General features: G+C 47.4%; 1 protein-coding gene across 2 annotated transcripts in view; it reads right to left on the reverse strand.

Moving 5' to 3' along the window:
* The window catches only part of USP4 (ubiquitin specific peptidase 4), a 30,561-nt gene extending 18,025 nt beyond the window's left edge, over positions 1–12,536 (reverse strand). The window contains exons 1-7 of one of the 2 annotated variants that reach the window (XM_081160172.1): positions 11,949–12,536; positions 9,897–10,024; positions 6,281–6,411; positions 5,007–5,133; positions 4,266–4,411; positions 4,076–4,137; positions 24–167 (exon numbers count right to left, since the gene is read on the reverse strand). In XM_081160172.1, coding sequence (XP_081016298.1) covers positions 24–167; positions 4,076–4,137; positions 4,266–4,411; positions 5,007–5,133; positions 6,281–6,411; positions 9,897–10,024; positions 11,949–12,049 — 839 coding nt within the window. In that variant the 5' untranslated portion in view covers positions 12,050–12,536. The remainder of the gene's footprint in view (positions 1–23; positions 168–4,075; positions 4,138–4,265; positions 4,412–5,006; positions 5,134–6,280; positions 6,412–9,896; positions 10,025–11,948) is intronic. The other variant, XM_081160173.1, reaches the window with a different exon arrangement.
* Positions 12,537–20,646: the final 8,110 nt, after the last annotated feature.

Genomic DNA, 20,646 nt, shown 5'->3' on the forward strand with positions numbered 1-20,646 from the left:
AAAGTGAAAGGGCCTGCTCTTACCCCCTGCTGACACCGGAACTGTGCATCCCAGAGGTGTTAGTGCTATCACCATTTGCAATGGGAGAGGCAGACACTGAGGAATAGGGACTTGCTGATGATTTTGGAGGAGAGGTAGTAAAATTTCTGCTAGGCGCAGTGCTTGATCTGGGAAAGAGAAGCAGAAACAATGCTACTGACTTTTAGCAAAAAGCAAGCCCTATTTAAGGCCTTAGGTCTCTTCTCAAGAAGTAAATGTTCTCCATATTCAGTTATTTAAATCGCAAAGAGCCAATTTTCCTGCTACCTTCCAGATGAATTTTATTTAAGTGAGAGTCAAGAAAATAATTGGTCTTCCTGTTTCCTTCAGCCGCATGGTCATATACTGAATCTTTCAGTAGGATAAACCACAAGGTTGATCTTCAGGGTATCCAGTTCGATTTATAAATCATAAGCTTCCCTGAGTTTTAAGACTTACCAGGGAAAGATACAGAAAAATGGCAACAGAGATGAATTACCCCAAAAATACTTGTCTCTACTCAAACAGCTGGCTCTAAGCACACTAGAACAGGAAAATGGCAATTTGCTTTCACTATGCTATTCTAGGGGAAGTGGTTTCCTCAATTTACCAAATGTGAGAAGCCTCTCTCTTTCAGACTCGTTTCAATATTTTCCACAGTATCTTATTTTAGATTTATTCCTAATTTCAGATTAATTAATTCAAGGAGTAATTGTCCCGAATCTTCAACTTTATCAATTTCCTACTAAAATCCGTATAAGAACATGCAGAAGGAAGTGAGTCGTTCTGCACTATTTCAAATATGTATGACTGTGATTCTCCTTCTAGATTTGGGTTATTTTTAGAAGACAGAAACTGATGAGAACATGCTGTCACAGCACAATGCCAACCTCATGGGTTCTGATGTCAGCCGGGGTTCCTGTGAGAAGAAAGGGGAATGTGGCAGCAGAGACAGGGAGTGATCCTACCTGTACCCACGTCAGCAGTGGACAGATGGCAGGAAACCACCTGGGGGCCTAAAAAGAACTGAGTTCTGCTCCACACTCTGAGGTCCCAGTGAGGGAGAGGGAAAGGGAGCTCCCAGCCTCTCACTTTCCCGTAGGGAAACCCCCCTTTTCTAATCCTGACAACCACCTGCTTCACAGCGCCTTATCCTCATGCTGCAAAGGCGTCCAAGAGCTCAGCTCGTTAAGTGAGACCCATCAGGGCCAAGGGCACTCTCTGCCACTACACAGGTGACTTAAGCACCCATTTGAAGCTTGTCCCGTGGGGTGCAGGTATCCCGTCTCACCCTCAGTCTCCTATGCTAGCAGGAAAGTCACTACTCAAGGCTGGTCTGATGTGGCAGACTCAGGTATCTCGGGTGTGAAAACAGGTACCACAGTATAGTGGAATTCAAATTCTGACGTGTGGTTTAACACTCCTCTTTTCAATAATTATTCACTGATAACTTATTCTATTCCTTTGAACTTTTTTTTTTTTTAATTTTAGAAAGGGAGGAAGGGCTGGGGGGGGGAGAAACATTGACATGAGACAGATACATTGATCAGTGGCCTCTCCAACTGGGGATCAAACCCACAACCTAGGTAAGTGCCCTGACCTGGAATCGAACCCATGACCTTCCAGTGCACAGGATGACGCTCCAACCAACTGAGCCATACCAGCCAGGGCTATTACCTTGAACTTCAAAGGGCAAAAATCTTTATAAACTATTACACATATCCAAGACCTGTCAATTTCCTAGATAACATTTCTGGTTGAAATGAAAAAAACTTGACATTTGTTTAAAACATTCTAGAAAATATTGTCAAGTGATTTTCAGAACAAATTCAGTCAAAAGAAACCCAGTAATGAGTACATAAGGCTATTGTTTTATATGCTTGAAAATTTACATGGTACAAAGTTTTGTTTTGTTTTAACTGCACCAGTGACAGACAAATCAAAAGCAAGACCGGTGTGCAGAAAAGTGACTTGTATCTAGGAAACGCCAGGGCATAGTCATTTGTCATCAGGCAGCTTCAGAGTACATACTGGGGGCACTGAATACTGGGGTGCAGGCATTAGTGAGAGACACCTGACTCAGAAGTATAATACTAGGTGAGGCAAGACCTCGCTCTCAACCATGAGTCTTCTGCCACAAACACTCTGAAAAACACAGGCTACCCCTCCAAAAGACAATCTCTGAGATATGTCCTGCTCCTAGGCATGTTAGATCAGTCTCAATTACATTTCGAGCATGCCCTGAGCCCACACTGGAGGCCCAGTAACACACCTAGGTCTGCACTCCTTGATCTGTTGCACTCTGCTTGCTTCTCAGATGTTTTCCTGGCTGCGGACTGCTCTGAGGATGAGCCTGCACTTGAGCACTGACCTCAAGTATCCAGAGCCCAGCATGTGGCATTATCGCTGCCTTCACAACATCCTAAGCCATGACCTCCCCACACCAACACCGTTTGCCCTCATCTGCGTGCACTCGCATCTCTTCTTCAGGAACACTGGCCTCTTCCACCTCTGAGCAAGCAGCCTTTTATTTTTTATTTAAATATGTTTTTATTGACTTTAGAGAGAGAGGAAGAGAGAGGGAGAGAGATAGAAACATCATAGATGAGAGAAAAATCACAGCCTGGCTGCCTCCTACACGCTCCCCACTGGGGATAAAGCCTGCAACCCGGGCATGTGTCCTGACTGGGAATCCAACTGTGACCTCCTGGTTTCATGGGTCAGCACTCAACCACTGAGCCACAATGGCAGGCACAGCCAGCCACTTCTGCTCCCTCAGACCAGAATCCAACCCTTCTGTCTCCCCAGGGGCTCCCACAGTTTTCCAACATTTTCTTTTGGTTGGGTGGCATTTCCAGTTCCAAGAAGAGAATTAGCAGCCTGGGCTAGTGAGTTTGCTTCCTATTGCTGTCACAAATCTCCACAAGCTTAGTGGATTAAAATAAGATAAACTGATTATCTTACAGCTTTGGAGGTCAGAAGTCCGAAATGATTCTCAATGAGCTAAAATCAAAGTGTGGGCAGAGTTGTGTTCATTTGTGGGGGCTTTTGGGACCTCCAGAGGCTGCCCACATTCCCTGGCTCATGACCAGTGGGATCTTTCTCACATTTCATCATGTGACTCTGCTTCCATCCCATCTCCTTATCTTTTTTTAATTTAAAAAAATTTTCCATTACTGCTGACATTCAATATTATGTCAGTTTCATCCCTCTTTTATTTATAAGAACCCTTGTGATTAAAAAGGGTCATAGATACTCCAGAATGATCTCCCCATCTCAAGATCCTTAATCATATCTGCAAAGTCCCTTTTGCCATGTAACCTAACATATTCATAGGTTCTGGAGATTAGGACATGACACTGGGGGGGCATTAGATGACAGCCATTCTGTCATCTTTCCAGGATCTGGTTTCTAAACTGGAGTCTATGACTAGGCTTCGGGGTGTCTGTAAAACCCTTGAGACTACTGGCAAAATGTTGTGTCTTCTTGCATGTTTCTTAAAAGAGAGTTTATAGTTTTCATGATTCTCAAAGGAGCTATGAACCCATCACTATGAAAGAGTCACTGTCCAAGGCCTGACTGAGAGAAGGGAGCAAAGACCACCGTTGTTCCCATAGCTATCAGAACACAGATACCATTTCCCCATCTTACATCATAAGAAAAACTCATCACTTCTTTCTGTTCCCTTCTCAGGACATGCACAATTCCACAGTCCAGGTGGTCTCCCGAGATAGAGGTACCTGGAGTCCCTTGACAAAAACGCCACCTCTTGGCAGAGCAGCATTCCCAGGTCCCCGCCCTTTCTTTTCCCTTTCTCACTCTCAACGAGGAGAGGCTCCTGCCTTGCTCACACACCCTCACGGCTGTCCCTTAGACGCTGCCCAGATGCTGCTCAGCGAAGGCCAGTGTCCTCCACCAGGACCACAGGCTCTGGATATGAAATCAACTACATTTTTTCATCTGATTAAGAAATATTTTTCTTAGCATAAGTAACTGCCTGAGAAAAGTGTCTATTACACCCGTGTGCCCAGGCACAAGGGAGGAAAAGTTCACTTACTTTGACTGCAAGGTCTGCCTCGGCCAAGTACCATCTTCATTTTGGGGCTCAATGACTAGCACCTGAGTGAAAAGGAGAAGCATGTGAGGAATGTGCAAACCAGCTCCCTTCTGACATGCTCAGAACCAGAGCTATCTGGCCACACACCCTGGGCGGAGCTGCCTGTTGGGGCATGCCTGGGCCTTCCTACCTGACCCTGGTAGAGCCCAGCATCCTGGACAGTGTTGTCCAACTTGCTCAACTGCTCGTAGGTGTTGCTCATGTACTTGTTCCACAGCCGTGTTTCACGCTCCGCGGGGATGTTGAACAGCTTCCGCATCTCCTTCTCAATGGTCGCTGGGGATAGGCAAAAACCTCACTCAGGGCTTTCTCATCAGTCAAGGAAGACTAAAGACAGCCCTGGCAAGCTAATGCCCACCCTCCTTCCTTTTCAGACGGTCACAGGCGGCTTTGGATCAAAAGTTCTGACTGACCTCAGGCCAAACACCTTCCATGGGCATCCTCTCACCTCACATGCCCAGAAGCTTTCCCTATACTTCTCGGCTAATGATGTGAGTCCCATTTATAGCACAGAGCAACACAGAAAAACGAGAAAACTTATCTTTGGAGTTCAGCCAGATCTGGTTTGAAATCCTGGCTCTGCCACTTTCTCACTGAGATCTTTGAATAAGTTACTTTAAGCTTTCTGAATCCATATTTCTTAATCTTTAGCACCAGATGTCAGATGGGCAGGGACTATGCCTGGTATTCTACAGAACATGATTCCTAGGCTTAGCTGGACACAAGAATGCCCTGGGGAGCAGGCTCTCAGGACAGGTAACCATGACCAAAGATTATCTGGTAATAAGTCTGAAGAGGGCACCCCAGCTTCCCTCCCGACAATGCTCTGCACTCTCAACTGGATACCCAGAAGCCCAGCCCTGCTACTCACCGATGGTGTCTGCCTTGCTAAAGTGGCAACTCAGCACGTTGGTGGGGTCGCTGTTCTCACAGAGCTTCAGTTCTAGTAAGTAGACCTCCACCTTGCAGTGCTTGACAAACAGGCCATGCTCTACCACCTGCGAAAGAGGCAGGGGTGAAGGAGCAGCGGCCCACACCTGGGCAGTCCTGGAAGCAACATGGCTCAGGAGTGTCAAAAGGCAGAGTCCACATGACAATCACTTTCCTTAAGTGATCAGGGGACCAAAAATACAGATTTTTAAAGCCACTGGCACCTGTCCTAGGCGTTTAAAAACCCTTTTCCACTCATTAGGACCAACCAAGAGCACCACGATAGAACCAAAGGTGACAATGTCATCGTGCAACAAGTCACTGTTCATCTCTAAGTGGGGATCAACGATGCTTCCCTTATATCACGTAACTCTGCTGAATTAGAGCACTAGAGACTATGGTTAAAACCCTTGGAGGAACACTCGCCACATGGCAGCACCATGGGCATTAGGGGAATTCTGCAGGAAGTTGGCATGCCCCTAAACTTCTGATTCCTCACCCCTTTCAGGGTCCCAGGTTTCAAGCTAAAGAAAAAGAAGGTAGCCTGGCCCTGAAAGTGACTCTTAGAAGCATGGCTTCAGGACTATGGCTCTTTCCTACTCTGCTAGGAAGGGGAACAACACACCAGGCAGAGAGAGAAATTCACCCAATGCCTCCTTATCAGGAGGCATGCAGGCTCCTGTGATTTCCCCTCTGGAAGGACAAGCAAGCAACTGTGGGAGTCAGGATGGTAGTCCTCTTCTGAGTCCTGCCTACCAGAGGGATTAACAATCTGGTTCTATCCCAGGGCCTGCCTTCCTTCAAGAGGCTATTCCTCTCTGGGCTATAAAAACCTGCTTTTTGAGAAATCAACAGTGTGGCCAAAGACTCATGGGCACAGGGGAAAAGCAGTATCAGCAAGGCTGTGAGATAAAAAGCAGCACGTTACTGTATGTCCACATGACCCCAAGTGAACTTTCTCTCATACAGCAAGTCCTCTCGCAGCACCGCTGAACACAGCCCATGCCACTGGGCAGCTTTGATGTTCGAAGGCCACTCACTATAACATCCTGGGTGAGCAGCCTCACTCACCAACCACTCACAACCACAATTCCCTAAAGAGAACTAAAAAAAAGCCCTCAAACACCTCCATTCATTCACTTAGGTACATCCAGTACCGCAGAAACCAGCAGCAGTCAAGACACCAGCAGCAGGTGTGAGCATTCATGTACTCACTTTTCTGACGATGGGCTGCTGGCCTTCCACACAGCCATACCAGTTTAGCAACTTATTCCAGGCCTCAGTTGGCACCAGTACATAGTCCAATTCATCAATTAAATGTTCTTTCAAGGTCTGACTCTCAGGATCTGAAAAAGGAAAACAGCTTATAACTCACTGCTCTTCTCCCCAGAAATGTTTGTTTTATGTGATTCTTATGTCCTCTTCAGACACCAGAAAAATATTTATAAGAAAAGTACCAAATTACAAGTATTTATAAGGACAGCACCAAATTAAGTCTCTCTAAAATCAATTAAAAAAAAATTTTTATTTTAAAATAAAAGGGAATTCTGACACATGCTACAATATGGATGAACCTTGAGAACATTATGCCAAATGAAATAGGCCAGCCACAGAAAGACAAATACAGTATGATTCAGAGAAAGTACAGTGGTTGCCAGGGGCTGGGGGTAGAGGAGATACGGAGTTATTGCTTAGTGGCTGCAGTTTCAGTTTTGCAACAGCTTCCCTCCAAATTGATACCTAAACTCCCAACTTTTCTCTGATTTGTAAGTTAAAATCGTATAAAAGGTCAAAGTTATTCACTTACTGTCTTATTCAGAGAGATACACCTTCTTCATTTCTCACATTAAGCACTGTGCAGGTCTGGCCACCCACACTGCCAAAAAGCAGCCAGAAACCTTTAAAATGGGAAAGGAACCCTGGCTGAGTACCTCAGTTGGTTGGAGTGTCATCGTGCTGCTGATAAACCCAGGCTTTTGGGTTCGATCCCTGGTCAGGGCACATACAGGAATCAACTAATGGATGGGTGGAATAGTCAACTGATGTTTCTCTCTCTCCTTTCCCCTCTCTTAAATTAATTTTTTTTTTTTTAATGGAAAAGGAACGAATAGCTTTCAGCATCATCAATCCCAAGTACAACAGTTCTACAGGGCTCTTTCCCCTCTGAGGCTCAGTGACAATTTTCTCAAACACATCATTCTTATGACACTATAGTTCAAACGCAGGAGAAACTTAACTGGAATTTTCAATGCAGTTCACTATTTTCATTTAAAACTGGGTGAGCCCAGCTGGTATAGCTCAGGGGTTGAACACTGACCTACAACCCAGGAGACTGTGGTTTGATTCCAGGTCAGGGCACATGCCCGGGTTGCGAGCTGGATTCCCAGTATAGGGCGTGCAGGAAGCAGCCGATCAATGACTCTCTCATCACTGACGTTTCTTTTTTATTATTATTATTATTATTTTAAAAATATATCTTTATTGATTTCAGAGAGAGGAAAGGTGAGGGAGAGAGACAGAAACATCAACGATGAGAGAGTCATTAATGGGCCACCTCCTGCATGCTCCCAACTGGGGATGGAGCCCGCAACCCGGGCATGTGCCCTGACCGGGAATCAAACCCCGACCGCCTGGATCCTAGGTCAACACTCAACCGCTGAGACACACCCGGCAGGGCATCACTGATGTTTCTATCTCTCTCCCCCTCTCCCTTCCTCTCTCTGAAATCAATAGGCACTAAAAAAAAAAAACCTGTTAAAACTGTATCAGTATGAGGGTATCATGCTGAAAACCACACGGATTTGAAATGAGGATTTAGCCTCTGCAAACGTCAACAGAGAGGCAAATAAAGAAGATGGATGAGAACACAGGTTGGTCTCAGCAGAAGGCCTCCATCTGAGGTACAGCAGGAGCACAGGTGGAAATGAGAGGGGCGCTCTGCAAACACCACCAGCAAGGATATGCTCTGCCCTCAACTTCCCACACACTTCAAAGAGCCCCTTCCAAGCCACTCCCACGACCATAGATGGAAAGCAGCCAGACTGGGACTGGCAAGTGACTGAGAGCCTGGGAATTAAGGGGAGTTACCCTCATTCCACAGAGATAGGTCATTCCTGAACTGTCAATGTCCCAGAGTTTGAACGGAACGTACTTCTCACTTCCCAAGTACACAGCAAATGTTTCAAGACAAAGCCAGATGACATCAAATTAAGGGACCATGAAAAGAAAGCTTGCCCTTAGCTGAAGGTCATGCAACATGACTTCCCAGAGCCCCTCCAGCTCTAGGATTCTCATCGCTATTCCTATTAAAAGCTTTAAGAATTATCCTTTAACCCTGGCCAGGTAGGTCAGTTGGTTAGAGCGCCATCCCGACGCACCAAAGTTGCGGGTTCAATCCCCAGTCAGGGCACATACAAGAAGCAACCAATGAGTGCATAAATAAATGGAACAACAAAATGATGCTTCTCTACATATACATACACACACACACACAACACACAGACACAATCAATAAAAATTTAAAAACAAAAGTGTATGACATTGCTTATTATGTAATTTAGACTCCCCTCAACAAGGTATGAGCTGAAGCATCATTTTTAAAAGCACCCAGGTTAATGTTAGGTACTTGGACCAAGCCTCATGCATTGTCTGCCTTCCTGCTGCCCTGATTTTGGACACAGGAGACAGATCGCTTCTCTCCTGCTCACAAGGGAGCCTAAAGCCAGGCCAAACAAAGCCGAGGAAAGGATGATGGTCATCTCTGCTCATACACAGGTGCAAGCTAAGCTCAGGCGTGTCATACACCACTTTTTCAATTACTTCTTCCTTTGGGAGCTGATTGTGATCATAAATCAACTGACCTTCCACCTCTCCTCATACCACTTCTATGACAAACAGCCATCACAGAAATGCCTGATGAATATCAACAGGTCTACAATTTGTTCCACGGTTAAGGTAACAAAGAAAATTCTGGTTCTCCAATTTCAGACTCTGGATGCAATTTTAAAATGATATCCTATCCCTTTCCATTCCAGATACACTAATGTAAAATCTCTAGCAGGCCTGCCCTGCGTGCTCAGTTGGTTGAGCATCACCCATGCCACAGGAGGTCACTGGTTCCATTTCTGGTCTGGGCACATGCTAGAGTTACAGGCTGGATCTCCAGGAGGGGGTGTACAGGAGGCAGTGGGTCAGTGTTTCTCATTGATGTTTCTATCTCTCTCCCTCTCCCTCTCACTAAAATCAATAAAAAGATATTAAAAATAATAATAATTTTAAACCTCTAGCAGAACTAGTTTGCAAAAAAAGAGAGAAATTTTAAACACTAGAAGTGTTCTTGTTACAAGCAGTTAATTTAGGAAGAAAGCAGCTTAACTTCTCCCTGAGGATCTGCAAACACCTACACTATAGACACAAATAGAAGGCACTTGTTTCTATCCCCTCAGGGAGAAAGTCAGGTTCACATTGTCTGTGTCACCCCAGACCACTGCCCAGGTAGACATTTCAGTCAGAAAAGCAACAGGAGCAGGCCCCCATCCTTCTTCCCTCGCAGGTGTGCATCTCCTAAACCCTAAGGGTCCCCACAAGACCTGCAACCAGGGGAGCAATGGGAAGTGATAGGTAGTTCATCCTAGGCTAACCGCCTGATCCTGTCTCCAAGGACCCCTTTTCTCTGACTTCCCAGTGAGCCGAAGCAGCCCTGCCAAGGCTCTCCTGTTGCTTCTTCTATCTAAAGCACTTCCTTGTTTCACTGTCCCCAGCTTTAATAAATGTACTCTCAAAATCAAAAAGAAAGAGAAAGATAGAAAAGAAAAGCAACAGGATACTGCACCTGAAAAGAGTCCGGAGTTATCTATCGGGCCAGGAAACAGGTTGTGTTCACCCACACTGTACATATCCCAGCTGTCGAAGCCCACATATTTCTTCCACTGTTTGAACCACCGGCTGTCAATAAGATACCTAGAGACAGACAAAAAATTACCATATCAGAAAAGCTGAGGTTGTAAGTTTCTGCCTTAATTTTTTTTATGGTCTTTCAATCCTGGGGAACAAGCAATCCCCACTAAAACATACACTCTCAAGCAGGAGCAGGGCCAGGCCCCACATGGGACAGAGAACCAACAGATACTTCTGAAAGTATCCATTAAGTGAAATGATTGTTGAAAGAAAAAATGAGAGGAAGGAAATGATTGGCTTTAAAATGCAAATTTAAAGGAAGTATTTCTATGGCTAAAATCTTGTTTGCTAATGACCAAGTCACTAATTTCATAATGATCTTTATAGAAGTCCTTGTCCAGGCAGACAATTTGGTTACACTGCTTTGCTTGACATGAATAGTATTAAACTAATTTTCTTTCTGGAAATGGGTAATAACATCACACACTTCAGTAGTCCTTTGAAGACCAAACAAGATATCCCATACACATGTATGTATATATGTAAACATATACTTACATACATATATACCCACGTAATAGTGTCTAGGTACATTTACCTTGCCAAAAAGCAAGTTGATCTCGTTATATTTTAGAAGTATCACTATGCTATTTTACAGTTAAGACAGAAGGAGGGGGGAAACCTCTGTGGTTAAACACAGCATAACACACTGGTGAGCCCTTCAAATTTTATAACCTACAAACTTCAGAGAACGGGCAGCTTCCCAGAGGCCACAAGGATCCATATATACATCCAAATCTCTAAAATGCTCTTTTCCATCCAAGTGTTGCGTGTGATTTTAGTCTCTCTCAAACTTCCTCTGCTTCTGCTGAGTATTCTTCATATATCATCATCCCTATGCAGGATAACTTCTAAAAGTGCCTCTGCTGCCCTAGGTGGTGTGCCTCAGTTGGTTGGAGAGCCGTCCTGTACACCAAAACGTGGCAGGTTTGATTCTCAGTCAGGGCATATACCCAGGTTGCCCAGTTGGGGCAAGTGCAGGAGGCAGGGGATTGATGTTTCTCTCTCTTTCAAATCAATAATAATAATAAAAAATTTAAAGTGCCTCTGCTTGCCCTGCCTTTCACAGCTTGGCTAACTGGAGAACACTGTAAAATCCTTTGTGAATCCCTCCTAATCCCAATGTCTCTCTTTCCTACTCAATTCCTCTGTCACTATAAGAGGCATTATCAACACCACCGTGGTTTCTTAAAGAGGGACGCTTGATCATATTCAATGAAAGCCAAGCCCCAGTTGTCTACTTCCACACAATACCACCCAGGAATCTCTTCACTAGTGGAACTATCGTTCCTTCTACTAAACAACTTATTAATAAATCTCTTGCCTCAGATTTGCTCTTCTAAATGTCAGACTTTCCATCTTTTTATCCAGGCTCTAAAATGGGGCTGCCACAATTATCTCTGACACTTGCTACTAAAATAATCTGGACCTCGCAAACATTTGTTCAGCTTCTTACCTTGACATCTGTTCTGCAGTTTACAAGTTAGAAAGTATCTACTTCTGATCTTCGCCTCAACCCACTGGGGCGGAGGGGGGAACACTTTTAATAGGAAAGACCGGTCTGTGAGGTGTGGACGCCTTCGCCCAAGGTCACTCAGCGAGTCCTCGCAAGTAAAGGGCTCTCCCCATCCTGAAGGTCCGCGTGAGCACTCCCCTTTTCCCCCACCCTGCAGCCCGTTCCCCCGCTGGGTCCGCCCCCTGGGGCTTCGATGAGCCCGCACCGGACGATGTTTAGCTCGGCCCACGCTTTCCTCAGAAATGATCTCAGGGTCCCACTCCGGAGGGGCCGGTGTCAGGCCACTCTCCTCAGGACCACTAACATCGCCCCCGCCAGGCCCCTACTCAAGCCGAGAAACAGGGGCCTGGCCTGAGCGCCAGAGCCCCGGCCCCCAACCCTACGCGGCGGAAAGGAAGACCCGGCGCTCACCACTGTGCCCCTCGTTGGAGCGTGGTCCTCATTAAGGCGCCAAGTTCGGATTTCTGGGTCTCCGCATCTGGTCGCTCACGGCAGCCTCCGCCTTCCGCCATCTCGTCCGCGGCCCCGGCCTAGCTGACCCGGATATCCGCCTCACGCACAGCGTGCTGTAGGCCGCGCCCCCACACGCAGGCACGCACGCACGCTTGCGCGGACGCACCCAAGCCCCCCTGGCGCCGCGGCCCAGAGCGCCGCCCGCCTCTGCTTTCCGCCCCGCCCCCAGCGCCTTCCTCTCCAACGGTCGCCGGGTGGCGCCGGGAGGGGGCCGGAAGAGGAGGCAGACGGCGGGGGAGGAGTGGCTACTTCCTCCCGCCCTGCAGTCCGCACCGCAGGGTGTAGGTCACTCCTCTCTGGCCAGCCCTGTGGTCTCAAGCAGTCAGACTGCAGGTCCCATGACCCCTCGACTGGAGGACTGCATTGAGAGGATGTGGTGCCGGTGGGCCCGCGAGTGGAGCCGGGCAGCCGGCGCCCCGCACCCCACAGCCCGTCCTTGGAGTGTGCGGTCCGCTGGCCTCCATGCGCTAGAGGCTGCCCAAGGACGCAGTTTTGGAATAGTCATGTGGTGCTGACACTTTCCGGGCGGTATTCGTGACTGAGTAGTTGAGGCCTCTGTAAACTCTAAGATTCTGGGGGGCAGGTCGGAGATGTGGGCCTTTCCGGGACCGGCCTCCTGTGCGAGCCCCTCTCACCAGCCCGGAGGGCCTGCGCCTCAGGTCCACGTCCGGCCTGTTAGGGCGGAGTGCAGCCGGAAGCCCCGCGAGTCCTCCACAGTGAGCCGGCCGCTCCCTCTGTCGGAGCGGGGAGCGGCCACAGAGAGGCGGGAGCGGCGGGGCAGGAAGGAGAAGGCCAGGTGTGTCCTCCCCCTTAGGCGCCCAGGCTGCTGAATTTGCTGCAACAAGTACAGTGTCCTGAACACGATGTTTTCCGCTCGAACCCGCACCCAAAAAACACAGCCCTCCTCCTGGAGGGGATGTAAGCCCAGAGCAAAGACGGTTGGCCAGGTGGTGGGCCGACATGCGTCTCCATCCACTTGTCTAGCAGTTCCTGTCCTCAGAGAAAAATATGATGAATTAGACCCAGTACCTGCCCTTATGCACTCCAATAGCGGAAAAGAGATCTACAAATAACCTCCAGCCGCCAAGCAGTGAGTGGGAAGCGCCATTAAAGGGGATGAACCAAAGACTGCAGACGCGGAGCCATGAAAGGCAGCTTTTGACTTGAGTAGCATTTGAGTGCGGCCTTGAAGAAAGCCTAGAAATGATGGTGCATGGACAGGATTTCTGGACTAAGCAGGGCCAGGATCCAGCTACTCGTGATTGAGTAGTCGAGGCCTACTTTTCCATGGAAAGAGCCTGCGACCTAAAGCTTTCTGAAGCTACATGACCTGCCTGAAATGGCCACAGACAGTGTAGGAGGTTTTGGAGCAGAGATGAAATGGCTGAGGGTGCTTTACACCCACCACCCACAGTGGTGCAGCCCCAGAGACCCATTAGGAGCCTTTCCCTGAAGAGGTGGTTGTGAGGTAGGAGAGGAGAAAGGTGAGCCCTGTTCGGTGTTGGGGGTGGAGGAGGGAGAGCTGGCCTGGCGAAGGTGTGTGGTCGGTCATTTGAACAGATTTACTGTTTTTATGTTGGGTTATGACGAAGTTGAAATTAATTTATACTCCTTGGGACATCCATCATGTACCGTCTGGTAGCCGAGGCCTCTTGGCAGTTGGCAGATAGCAGGGGAAAGTAAATTGTGGAATTAAAACTGTTGTCAATAACCACTTAGCAATTAATCCGTGCTGGTAAGAGTTACCACTGATGATAGTTCTACATCTGGAGAGCCAGCCTGGACAGCCCGAGTGGTGCAAGTTCTTTGAAATTGTGAAAGTTCGTGGTGAAAGTTCCTTGAAATTGTTGAAAATGTTATCAAATGAGAAACTACCTTTAGTCCTGTTGTTTATGAAAAAAAAAAGTTGGGTGACGGAGATTGCTTCAGAACCTACACTAAAGGGTATCTGCTTCCCTCTTCTTTTTTTTAGCAGTTTCTCCTGTACCCTTTGTGGCTTAGGTCAAAGTCTTAAGGAAGTAGGACAAGTCCTCAGTACCACTAGAAAGGAGAGCAAAACCTAATGATAAAAATGAAAACTTTGGGGAGTCTTTTTAAACCTGGATCTCTTCAGTGCTATTAAATTGCTGTAAATATGGTGCACTGATTATGGGTATTTCCTAAAATTTCTATTAAGTTACACAGTGCCAGTAGTTAAAATTCAAGGAATAAAGTGAAACATCATAGTCAGAAGATCATCATCATTTCCAAAGTTTTAAAACTTTTTAAGTGAGTTTGATGAAAATGCTAAAAACTGAGAAGTAGCCTGGCCAGCATGGCTCAGCAGTTGAGCATCCAGGAGATCGAAGTTCGATTCCCGGTCAGGGCACATGCCCGGGTTTTGGGCTCAACCCCCAGCAAGGGGTGTGCAGGAGGCAGCCGATCAATCACTTTTTCTCATCACTGATGTTTCTTTGTCTCTTCTTCTCCCTCTCCCTCCCTTCCTCTCTCTGAAATCAATTAAAAACACCACCACTGAAAACTTAACAATAAGCATCTGTGGGTGTGCCAGCCATTGCGGGAGTGACCCATAGATTTGGGAGGAAACAAGTTGAGTGATTCAGCTCAGGATACACCCTGGCCCCAGGGCTGTGTTCTCCTTTGGGCCATTTGCTGGGGAGTGATGTAGGCCTAGTAGGGACCAAACCCCAGAACTTAACAACTCGTTGCCATGGGAACCCAGGCCACAAAAACAGGAAGGGAGCTGGAGGGAAGAGGCCTGGCTGATTGGTCACAAACTGCTTGATCTTGGTCTGTGATGATCTGTTTGAGGGTTTGTAAGGTCTGGGTGTGAGAACTTTAAGCTTTATTTGGTTCCAAGTCATAAAGTTCTCATCTTGGCTGGTACGATGGCATGCTCTACACCTAACTGGCGACGGCCCTCCCAACTCACCCCAGGCCCACAGTCACAGAGCACATGTGGCAATGTTCACAAATACTGGGCACCTTTCGATTAAGAAACATCAATGATGAGAGTCATTGATTGGCTGCCTCCTGCACGCCCCCGCAACCCCCGGCATGTGCCCTGACAGGGAATCGAACCTCCATCTCCTGGATCCTAGGTCGATGCTCAATCACTGAGCCACGCCTAGCTGGGCACCCATGCTTTCTTAACATGTCCAAGGGACTGTAAGAAAGTTAAAAGCTCTAGAAATACATTTTAGAAAAATTAAAGGTCTTACGAGTGACTTTGTTAACTCTGTGATAAAAGGGCTAGGTTACTGGGGAAGGTGGCAAAGGCAAAAATCTGAAAGATTCTCAAGGAGGAAGTCAGACAGATTCCATCCTCAGTTATGCCACTGTCGATGGGCAGCCTGATTGGACAGGGAAGGTATGGCACCAGGGGCCCAGGTGTGGCCATTGTCTTCTCTTTCTCATCCAGTTCTATTACCATCAATGTCTTAACCATAAACAAGTATTTAGATGTTAATTGTGTGTGTTGTTTGCCCTTTGCACAGAGTAATTCTCAGTAAACATTTCTTGGATGAATGAATAAAAGAATTATCCAGATACTAGTCATTTTTTTCATTTGACTAATCTTATTAAGTGCTCACAGTCCTTACCCTTCAGGGGTTCACAGCCAGTGTGGCTGGGGAAGAAGATGTTTTCACATGTAATGATATTGTCCTGTGTTGTGTGATAAAAGTGCCACAGGAACATGGAGGATGATGCTGCAGACACATCTCTGGGAAGGAAACTTAAGCAACTGGTGTAGGGAACAAAGGCATGGGAAGGGTGCTGCGGTGGGGTTTCTGTCTGCAGGGTGAGTGATGGGCAGGCTGTTGTGCCCAGCTCAGCACACAGTTATGTCATGTCGGTCTCAGTGCTCTTGTATGCAACTAACAGAATAGCCAATAGCAAGTGGCCTACCTAGCTGATTTTTTAAAAAATACATTTTTATTGATTTTAGAGAGAGGAAGAGAGAGAGAGAGACATTGATGAGCGAGAACCATCGATCAGTTGCCTCGATCACATTCCCTGCGGGATTGAGGCTGTGTCCTGATTGAGAATTGAACCCATGACCTCTGGGTGCATGGGACAACGCTCAACCAACTGGGCCACACTGACCCGGGCAATTTTTGTTTTTCTTTTCTCACATGACAAGTCTGGAGTTAAGTTGTTGGGGAGGTTAAAGCTCAGAGTTTGCTTCTTCGTTACCCCCAGGGCCAGGGCTCATGAGACCTCACTAACTGAGCCAGAAGTTCTCTCATTTGTGCTTCCAGGTCTCAGTCTAGCAGTCCCTGATGCGAGGCCTGTGTCCAGTAACTTGCTCACCGGCTGGAGCAGGGCTTTTTTTAGTTCCACCTCCGGGTAAAGCATGCTCTGCCAGCCTATTTGGTGATTATAATAGGCAAAAAATCTTTCCAAATTGAAAGTGCTCTGACAGGAATCTCTGTCTGTTCTTTAAGAATCCATGCTGTATTCTCTTGGGGTACTTTTCAGCCCGTATATTTTTTCCCCCCAGTACCGTCCAAAAGCCAAAACTGCAGTTTATTAGGCTGACCAGGCCAGGAATGCTTCTCTAAAAATAATCTTGCTTTAAATGTTTTTGAAATGACATTGAGACAGAAAAGGGAAGTCATCTTGATAAAGGACTAATTGTGCAAGAAGTGCCTGACCAAATTTTATCAAATTTTTAAAAATCGAAATGTAATTAAATAAAATTGTAACATATTAAAATATTGTACGTCATGGTGATTTAATATACATATACATAATCTTATCAGATTTAATGTTAAAAGAGGAAAAACAAAGGCAAAACAAAACAGCATTTCTGGAAGAAGTGCTAAAATGGAAGTTTCTGAACCCAGTTGAGTAATAGCAGGGCCCATCCCTTTCTTAGAATACTTGTGGCCTAAGTGCTGCTGCCTGCTCCCAGATCAGCAAGGTCCTGCAGCCACTACTACCAAAGGAAGCAACTCAGGCAGGCTCCCTGGGATTCCTTCCCTTTTACTTGTTTATTTGAGCTGCTGAGTCACAACGGGGTGGGGTGGGTGCAGGTCGGAGCCAGGAGCAGTTACATGGTTGAATGATAAAGAAAGAATGCATCTGTGTAGGAATGTGGGTGTTTGTATGTGCTAGGGGAAGATGTCCAGCTCCTTGGGGAGTAAGATGAAGTGTTAACTCCCTTTATTCTGAATCTTCCTGAAGAAGAGAGAGTTGGAAAGGACTTCCCATTTAGGGAGGCTGGCAGCTTGAAGTCTGAGCAGGAATACTCGCCAGCCAGGATCAGCCACTTTGGGAACTCAGAAGTTCCCTTCCCTGGTAGCCCAAGGCATAAACTGAGAGGAGGAAAAGTGGGTGAGGAGGGGGGTGAGTCACCAGGCAGCCTGGGGGGGAAGAGGTTCCCCTCCTGAGCCTCAGCAGACTGTGACCCTTTACTGGAAGGGGGAGTTGGAGCAGGAAGTCTCTCCTCATGCGTTTGGCTGTAGGTCGCTGAGTTGGATGCCACATTCTCAATCAGCATCTCTGAAGGTGGGCTGTGGGTCATAGGTTTAGCAAGCTTAGCTTCTGGAGCAGGACCTGGCACATCATGGCACTTGGCTCTCCTTCAGCTCCAGCTGCCTCCCTGAAACCACGCTTGCTGAGGAACACACAATCCAGAGCACTTGACCCAGCTGAACGCCCTTTACAGAATATCCCTCCCCTTGGTTCCTTGACTCCATCCCTGTTCCTCCCAGCTGCGCCTCTCTGCCCCCTGACCTGGAAGGACCGTGAATATGTAGGCCTCAGGCCTACACCCCCTGATCTTTTTCTTGCCACTCTCCCCAAGTAATCTCACCCTCTCCAATGGCTACTCACTGTTCCCTTGGCTAGACCCTTGTCTCCAACCTACACTCCTTTTCTGAGCCTCTTGTAACCAGCTGCCCTGAATATTGCCATCTGGAAGTCTCATGCACCACATCTGAATCTGAACACATCGCCCTCCCCAAAGCTGCTCCCCTCTTGTGTTGTCCACCTGTCAGTGAGGCCACCTTCCCACCTCAGGCCCTTACACACTGCTCACTGCCAGTCTAACCTCCATCAGCTCGCTCCTCGGCCAGCTGCATCTTGACCTCTCTTCAGCTTCACTGTTGCTCTCTCCAGGTGGCAAGCGTGATCCTCCCAAGGGCCAGGCCCTCAAAGTACCCTGGTACTACCTTATAGAATTAAGCATGCTTTTAGTAATTCTATAGTTTTTCTGCCTTCCTGAGGACTGTGTCCCTGGCACCCAGCAGAGCCCTTGGCACAGGACTGAATGATGAGTGGTGCAGTTAGGGGGCAAAGGGCTTTTAGGAAAGAGATGTGGAGTGTAGGTGGTCACAGGTGTACCCAGATACACCCAGATGTATAGGTTGCTATTCTCCATTCCAGGAATCAGATTTGGAGTCCACAAGTGATCAAAAAGCCCTGGTCCTGTTTGGGTGGAAAGTTCTCTTTATATTGACAAACATTTGCTGATTCATATCATTCATATTCTGGGCCCTGAGAGGGCCAGTCTCAGTCCTCCTTCTAGATCTAGACTCATCCTGTGGGGGAGCAGACCAGTCTCAGATGCAATCAAGACTCCTGAGTTCTGAGAGGAGTACAGATGGGATGGGATCCAAAGGGAGAACACATCTCTGCCTTGGTCACCTCAAAGGGGACGCAAAAGCTGAGGTGGAGCCCAGCCGGGCGTGGCTCAGCGGTTAAGCATCAACCTAGGATCCAGGTGATCAGGGTTCGATTTCCAGTCAGGGCACATGCCCGGGTTGCAGGCTGCAGCCGATCAATGACTCTCTCATCATTGATGTTTCTAGCTCGCTCTCTCCCTCTCCTTTCCTCTCTCTGAAATCAATAAAGATATATTTAAAAAAAAGCTGAGGTGGAGAGGCCTTGTAGCCAGAGGGAGGTGGGCCTGTGTAGGAGATTTTTGTGTTTTAAGTTTCTTTAACTTTATTGTTGAAAATATTACAGATATCCCATTTTTACCCCCATTGATCCCCTCCACCCAGCATCCACCCCACCCCCAGGCCTTCCCCAGACCAATGTCTATGTCCATGGATTATGCTTATAAACATGCAAGTTCTTTGGTTAATCTCTCCCCTCCCACTCCCCCATCTCCACCTCCCCTCTGAGATCCCCAGCCTGTTCCATGCTTCTGTGTCTCTTGACCTATTTTGTCCATCAGTTTATTTTATTACATTCCACATATGCATGAGATCATGTGGTACTTGTCTTTCTCTGACTGGCTTATTTCACTTAGCAGAATTCTTTCTAGTTCCCTCCATGCTGTCCAAACAGATAAAAGATCCTTCATTTTACAGCTGCATAGTATTCCATGGTGTACTGTACAGGAGTTCTGATGGAGGAAAGAGAGCTAGAAGAGCTGCAGAGGGCCCTGCTCCCCCTAAATGACCTAAAGGCAGACAAGTGGGGGAGGGTGGCAGCAAAGATTCTTGCTTAGGGCTGAAGGAAAAGTTCTGAGTTGGTTCAGACACAGAAGACTTGAACCACCAACTCGAGCATGAAGGCCAGGACCCCAGAACCTCTGGCCCACATTCTGGACTGGGATGACACTGCCAGCATGTTATCTGGGTCCTTGTCTGCCCAAGCAGAAGCTGCATCCAAGCCCTGAAGAGTCCCTTGTCCTGTGATAGGAAGTGGTTCCAGGTCTGTATGGGAAGATTATTGACAGCAGGACCCACAGATGAGGTTGGACCTGAGTCACACCTCAGAAGCAACAGCTGGCCTCCAAGATATGTCCCTACCCTGAGCCTGACCATGCATTTGCAACTGCCAAATGCCATGCAGGGCATGGTCAGAAGACCAATTGTATACTCTTCTCACTGAATACATGAGAGGCAGCAACCAGTAAGGACAGCATTGGAGCAGATGTAAATGCTGGGTAGCAATGTGCAAAGATGGCCCAGGCCAGCATGACTCAGCAGTTGAGCAATGACCTATGATCCAGGAGATGGAGGTTGGATTCGGATCAGGGCACAAGCCAGGGTTTCAGGCTCGATCCCCAGCAGGGGCGTGCTGGAGGCAGCCAATCCAATGATTCTCTCTCATCATTGATATTTCTCTCTTCCTCTCTGAAATCAATAAAAATACATTGTTAAAAATATATGCAAAGGTGTAGCAAAGTAATGGGAAAATAATTTGTAATGTTGCATGAGTCCAACTGTATAAAAGGCCTGTGTGGGCCTAACACTTGGAGAAGCCAGACTCAGTGTGAGTGGGAGCTCATGGTGTTGTAATTTTGTGTGAAGGTCATTTCACACCCAGCAAATATTCAGAAAAGAGAGGCCTACTACTGGGGTTAGGAAGTCAGCCCCTGACTTGTCTTTGTTTTTGGAGTGAGGACTCCTGTTTCTAACAGGGCCCAGGGCCCCTAGTGCATGTACTGGGAGAGGGAGAGACAGAACCAGGCTGCCCACACAGGAAAGAGTGGCCCCCCCACACTGCAGAGAAGAACAGGAAGTTCAGGCTTGCCAGGAAGGGGGTGGGGCAGGGCAGGGCTCAAGCTCCCAGCCCTGAGGATCATAGGAAGGGGGTTCCCCCCAGCTCACACTGGCACACGACAAACACACAG

The sequence above is a fragment of the Miniopterus schreibersii genome (genome assembly GCF_964146895.1).
Source record: "Miniopterus schreibersii genome assembly, chromosome: 15".
NCBI classification, from domain to species: Eukaryota; Metazoa; Chordata; class Mammalia; order Chiroptera; family Miniopteridae; genus Miniopterus; species Miniopterus schreibersii.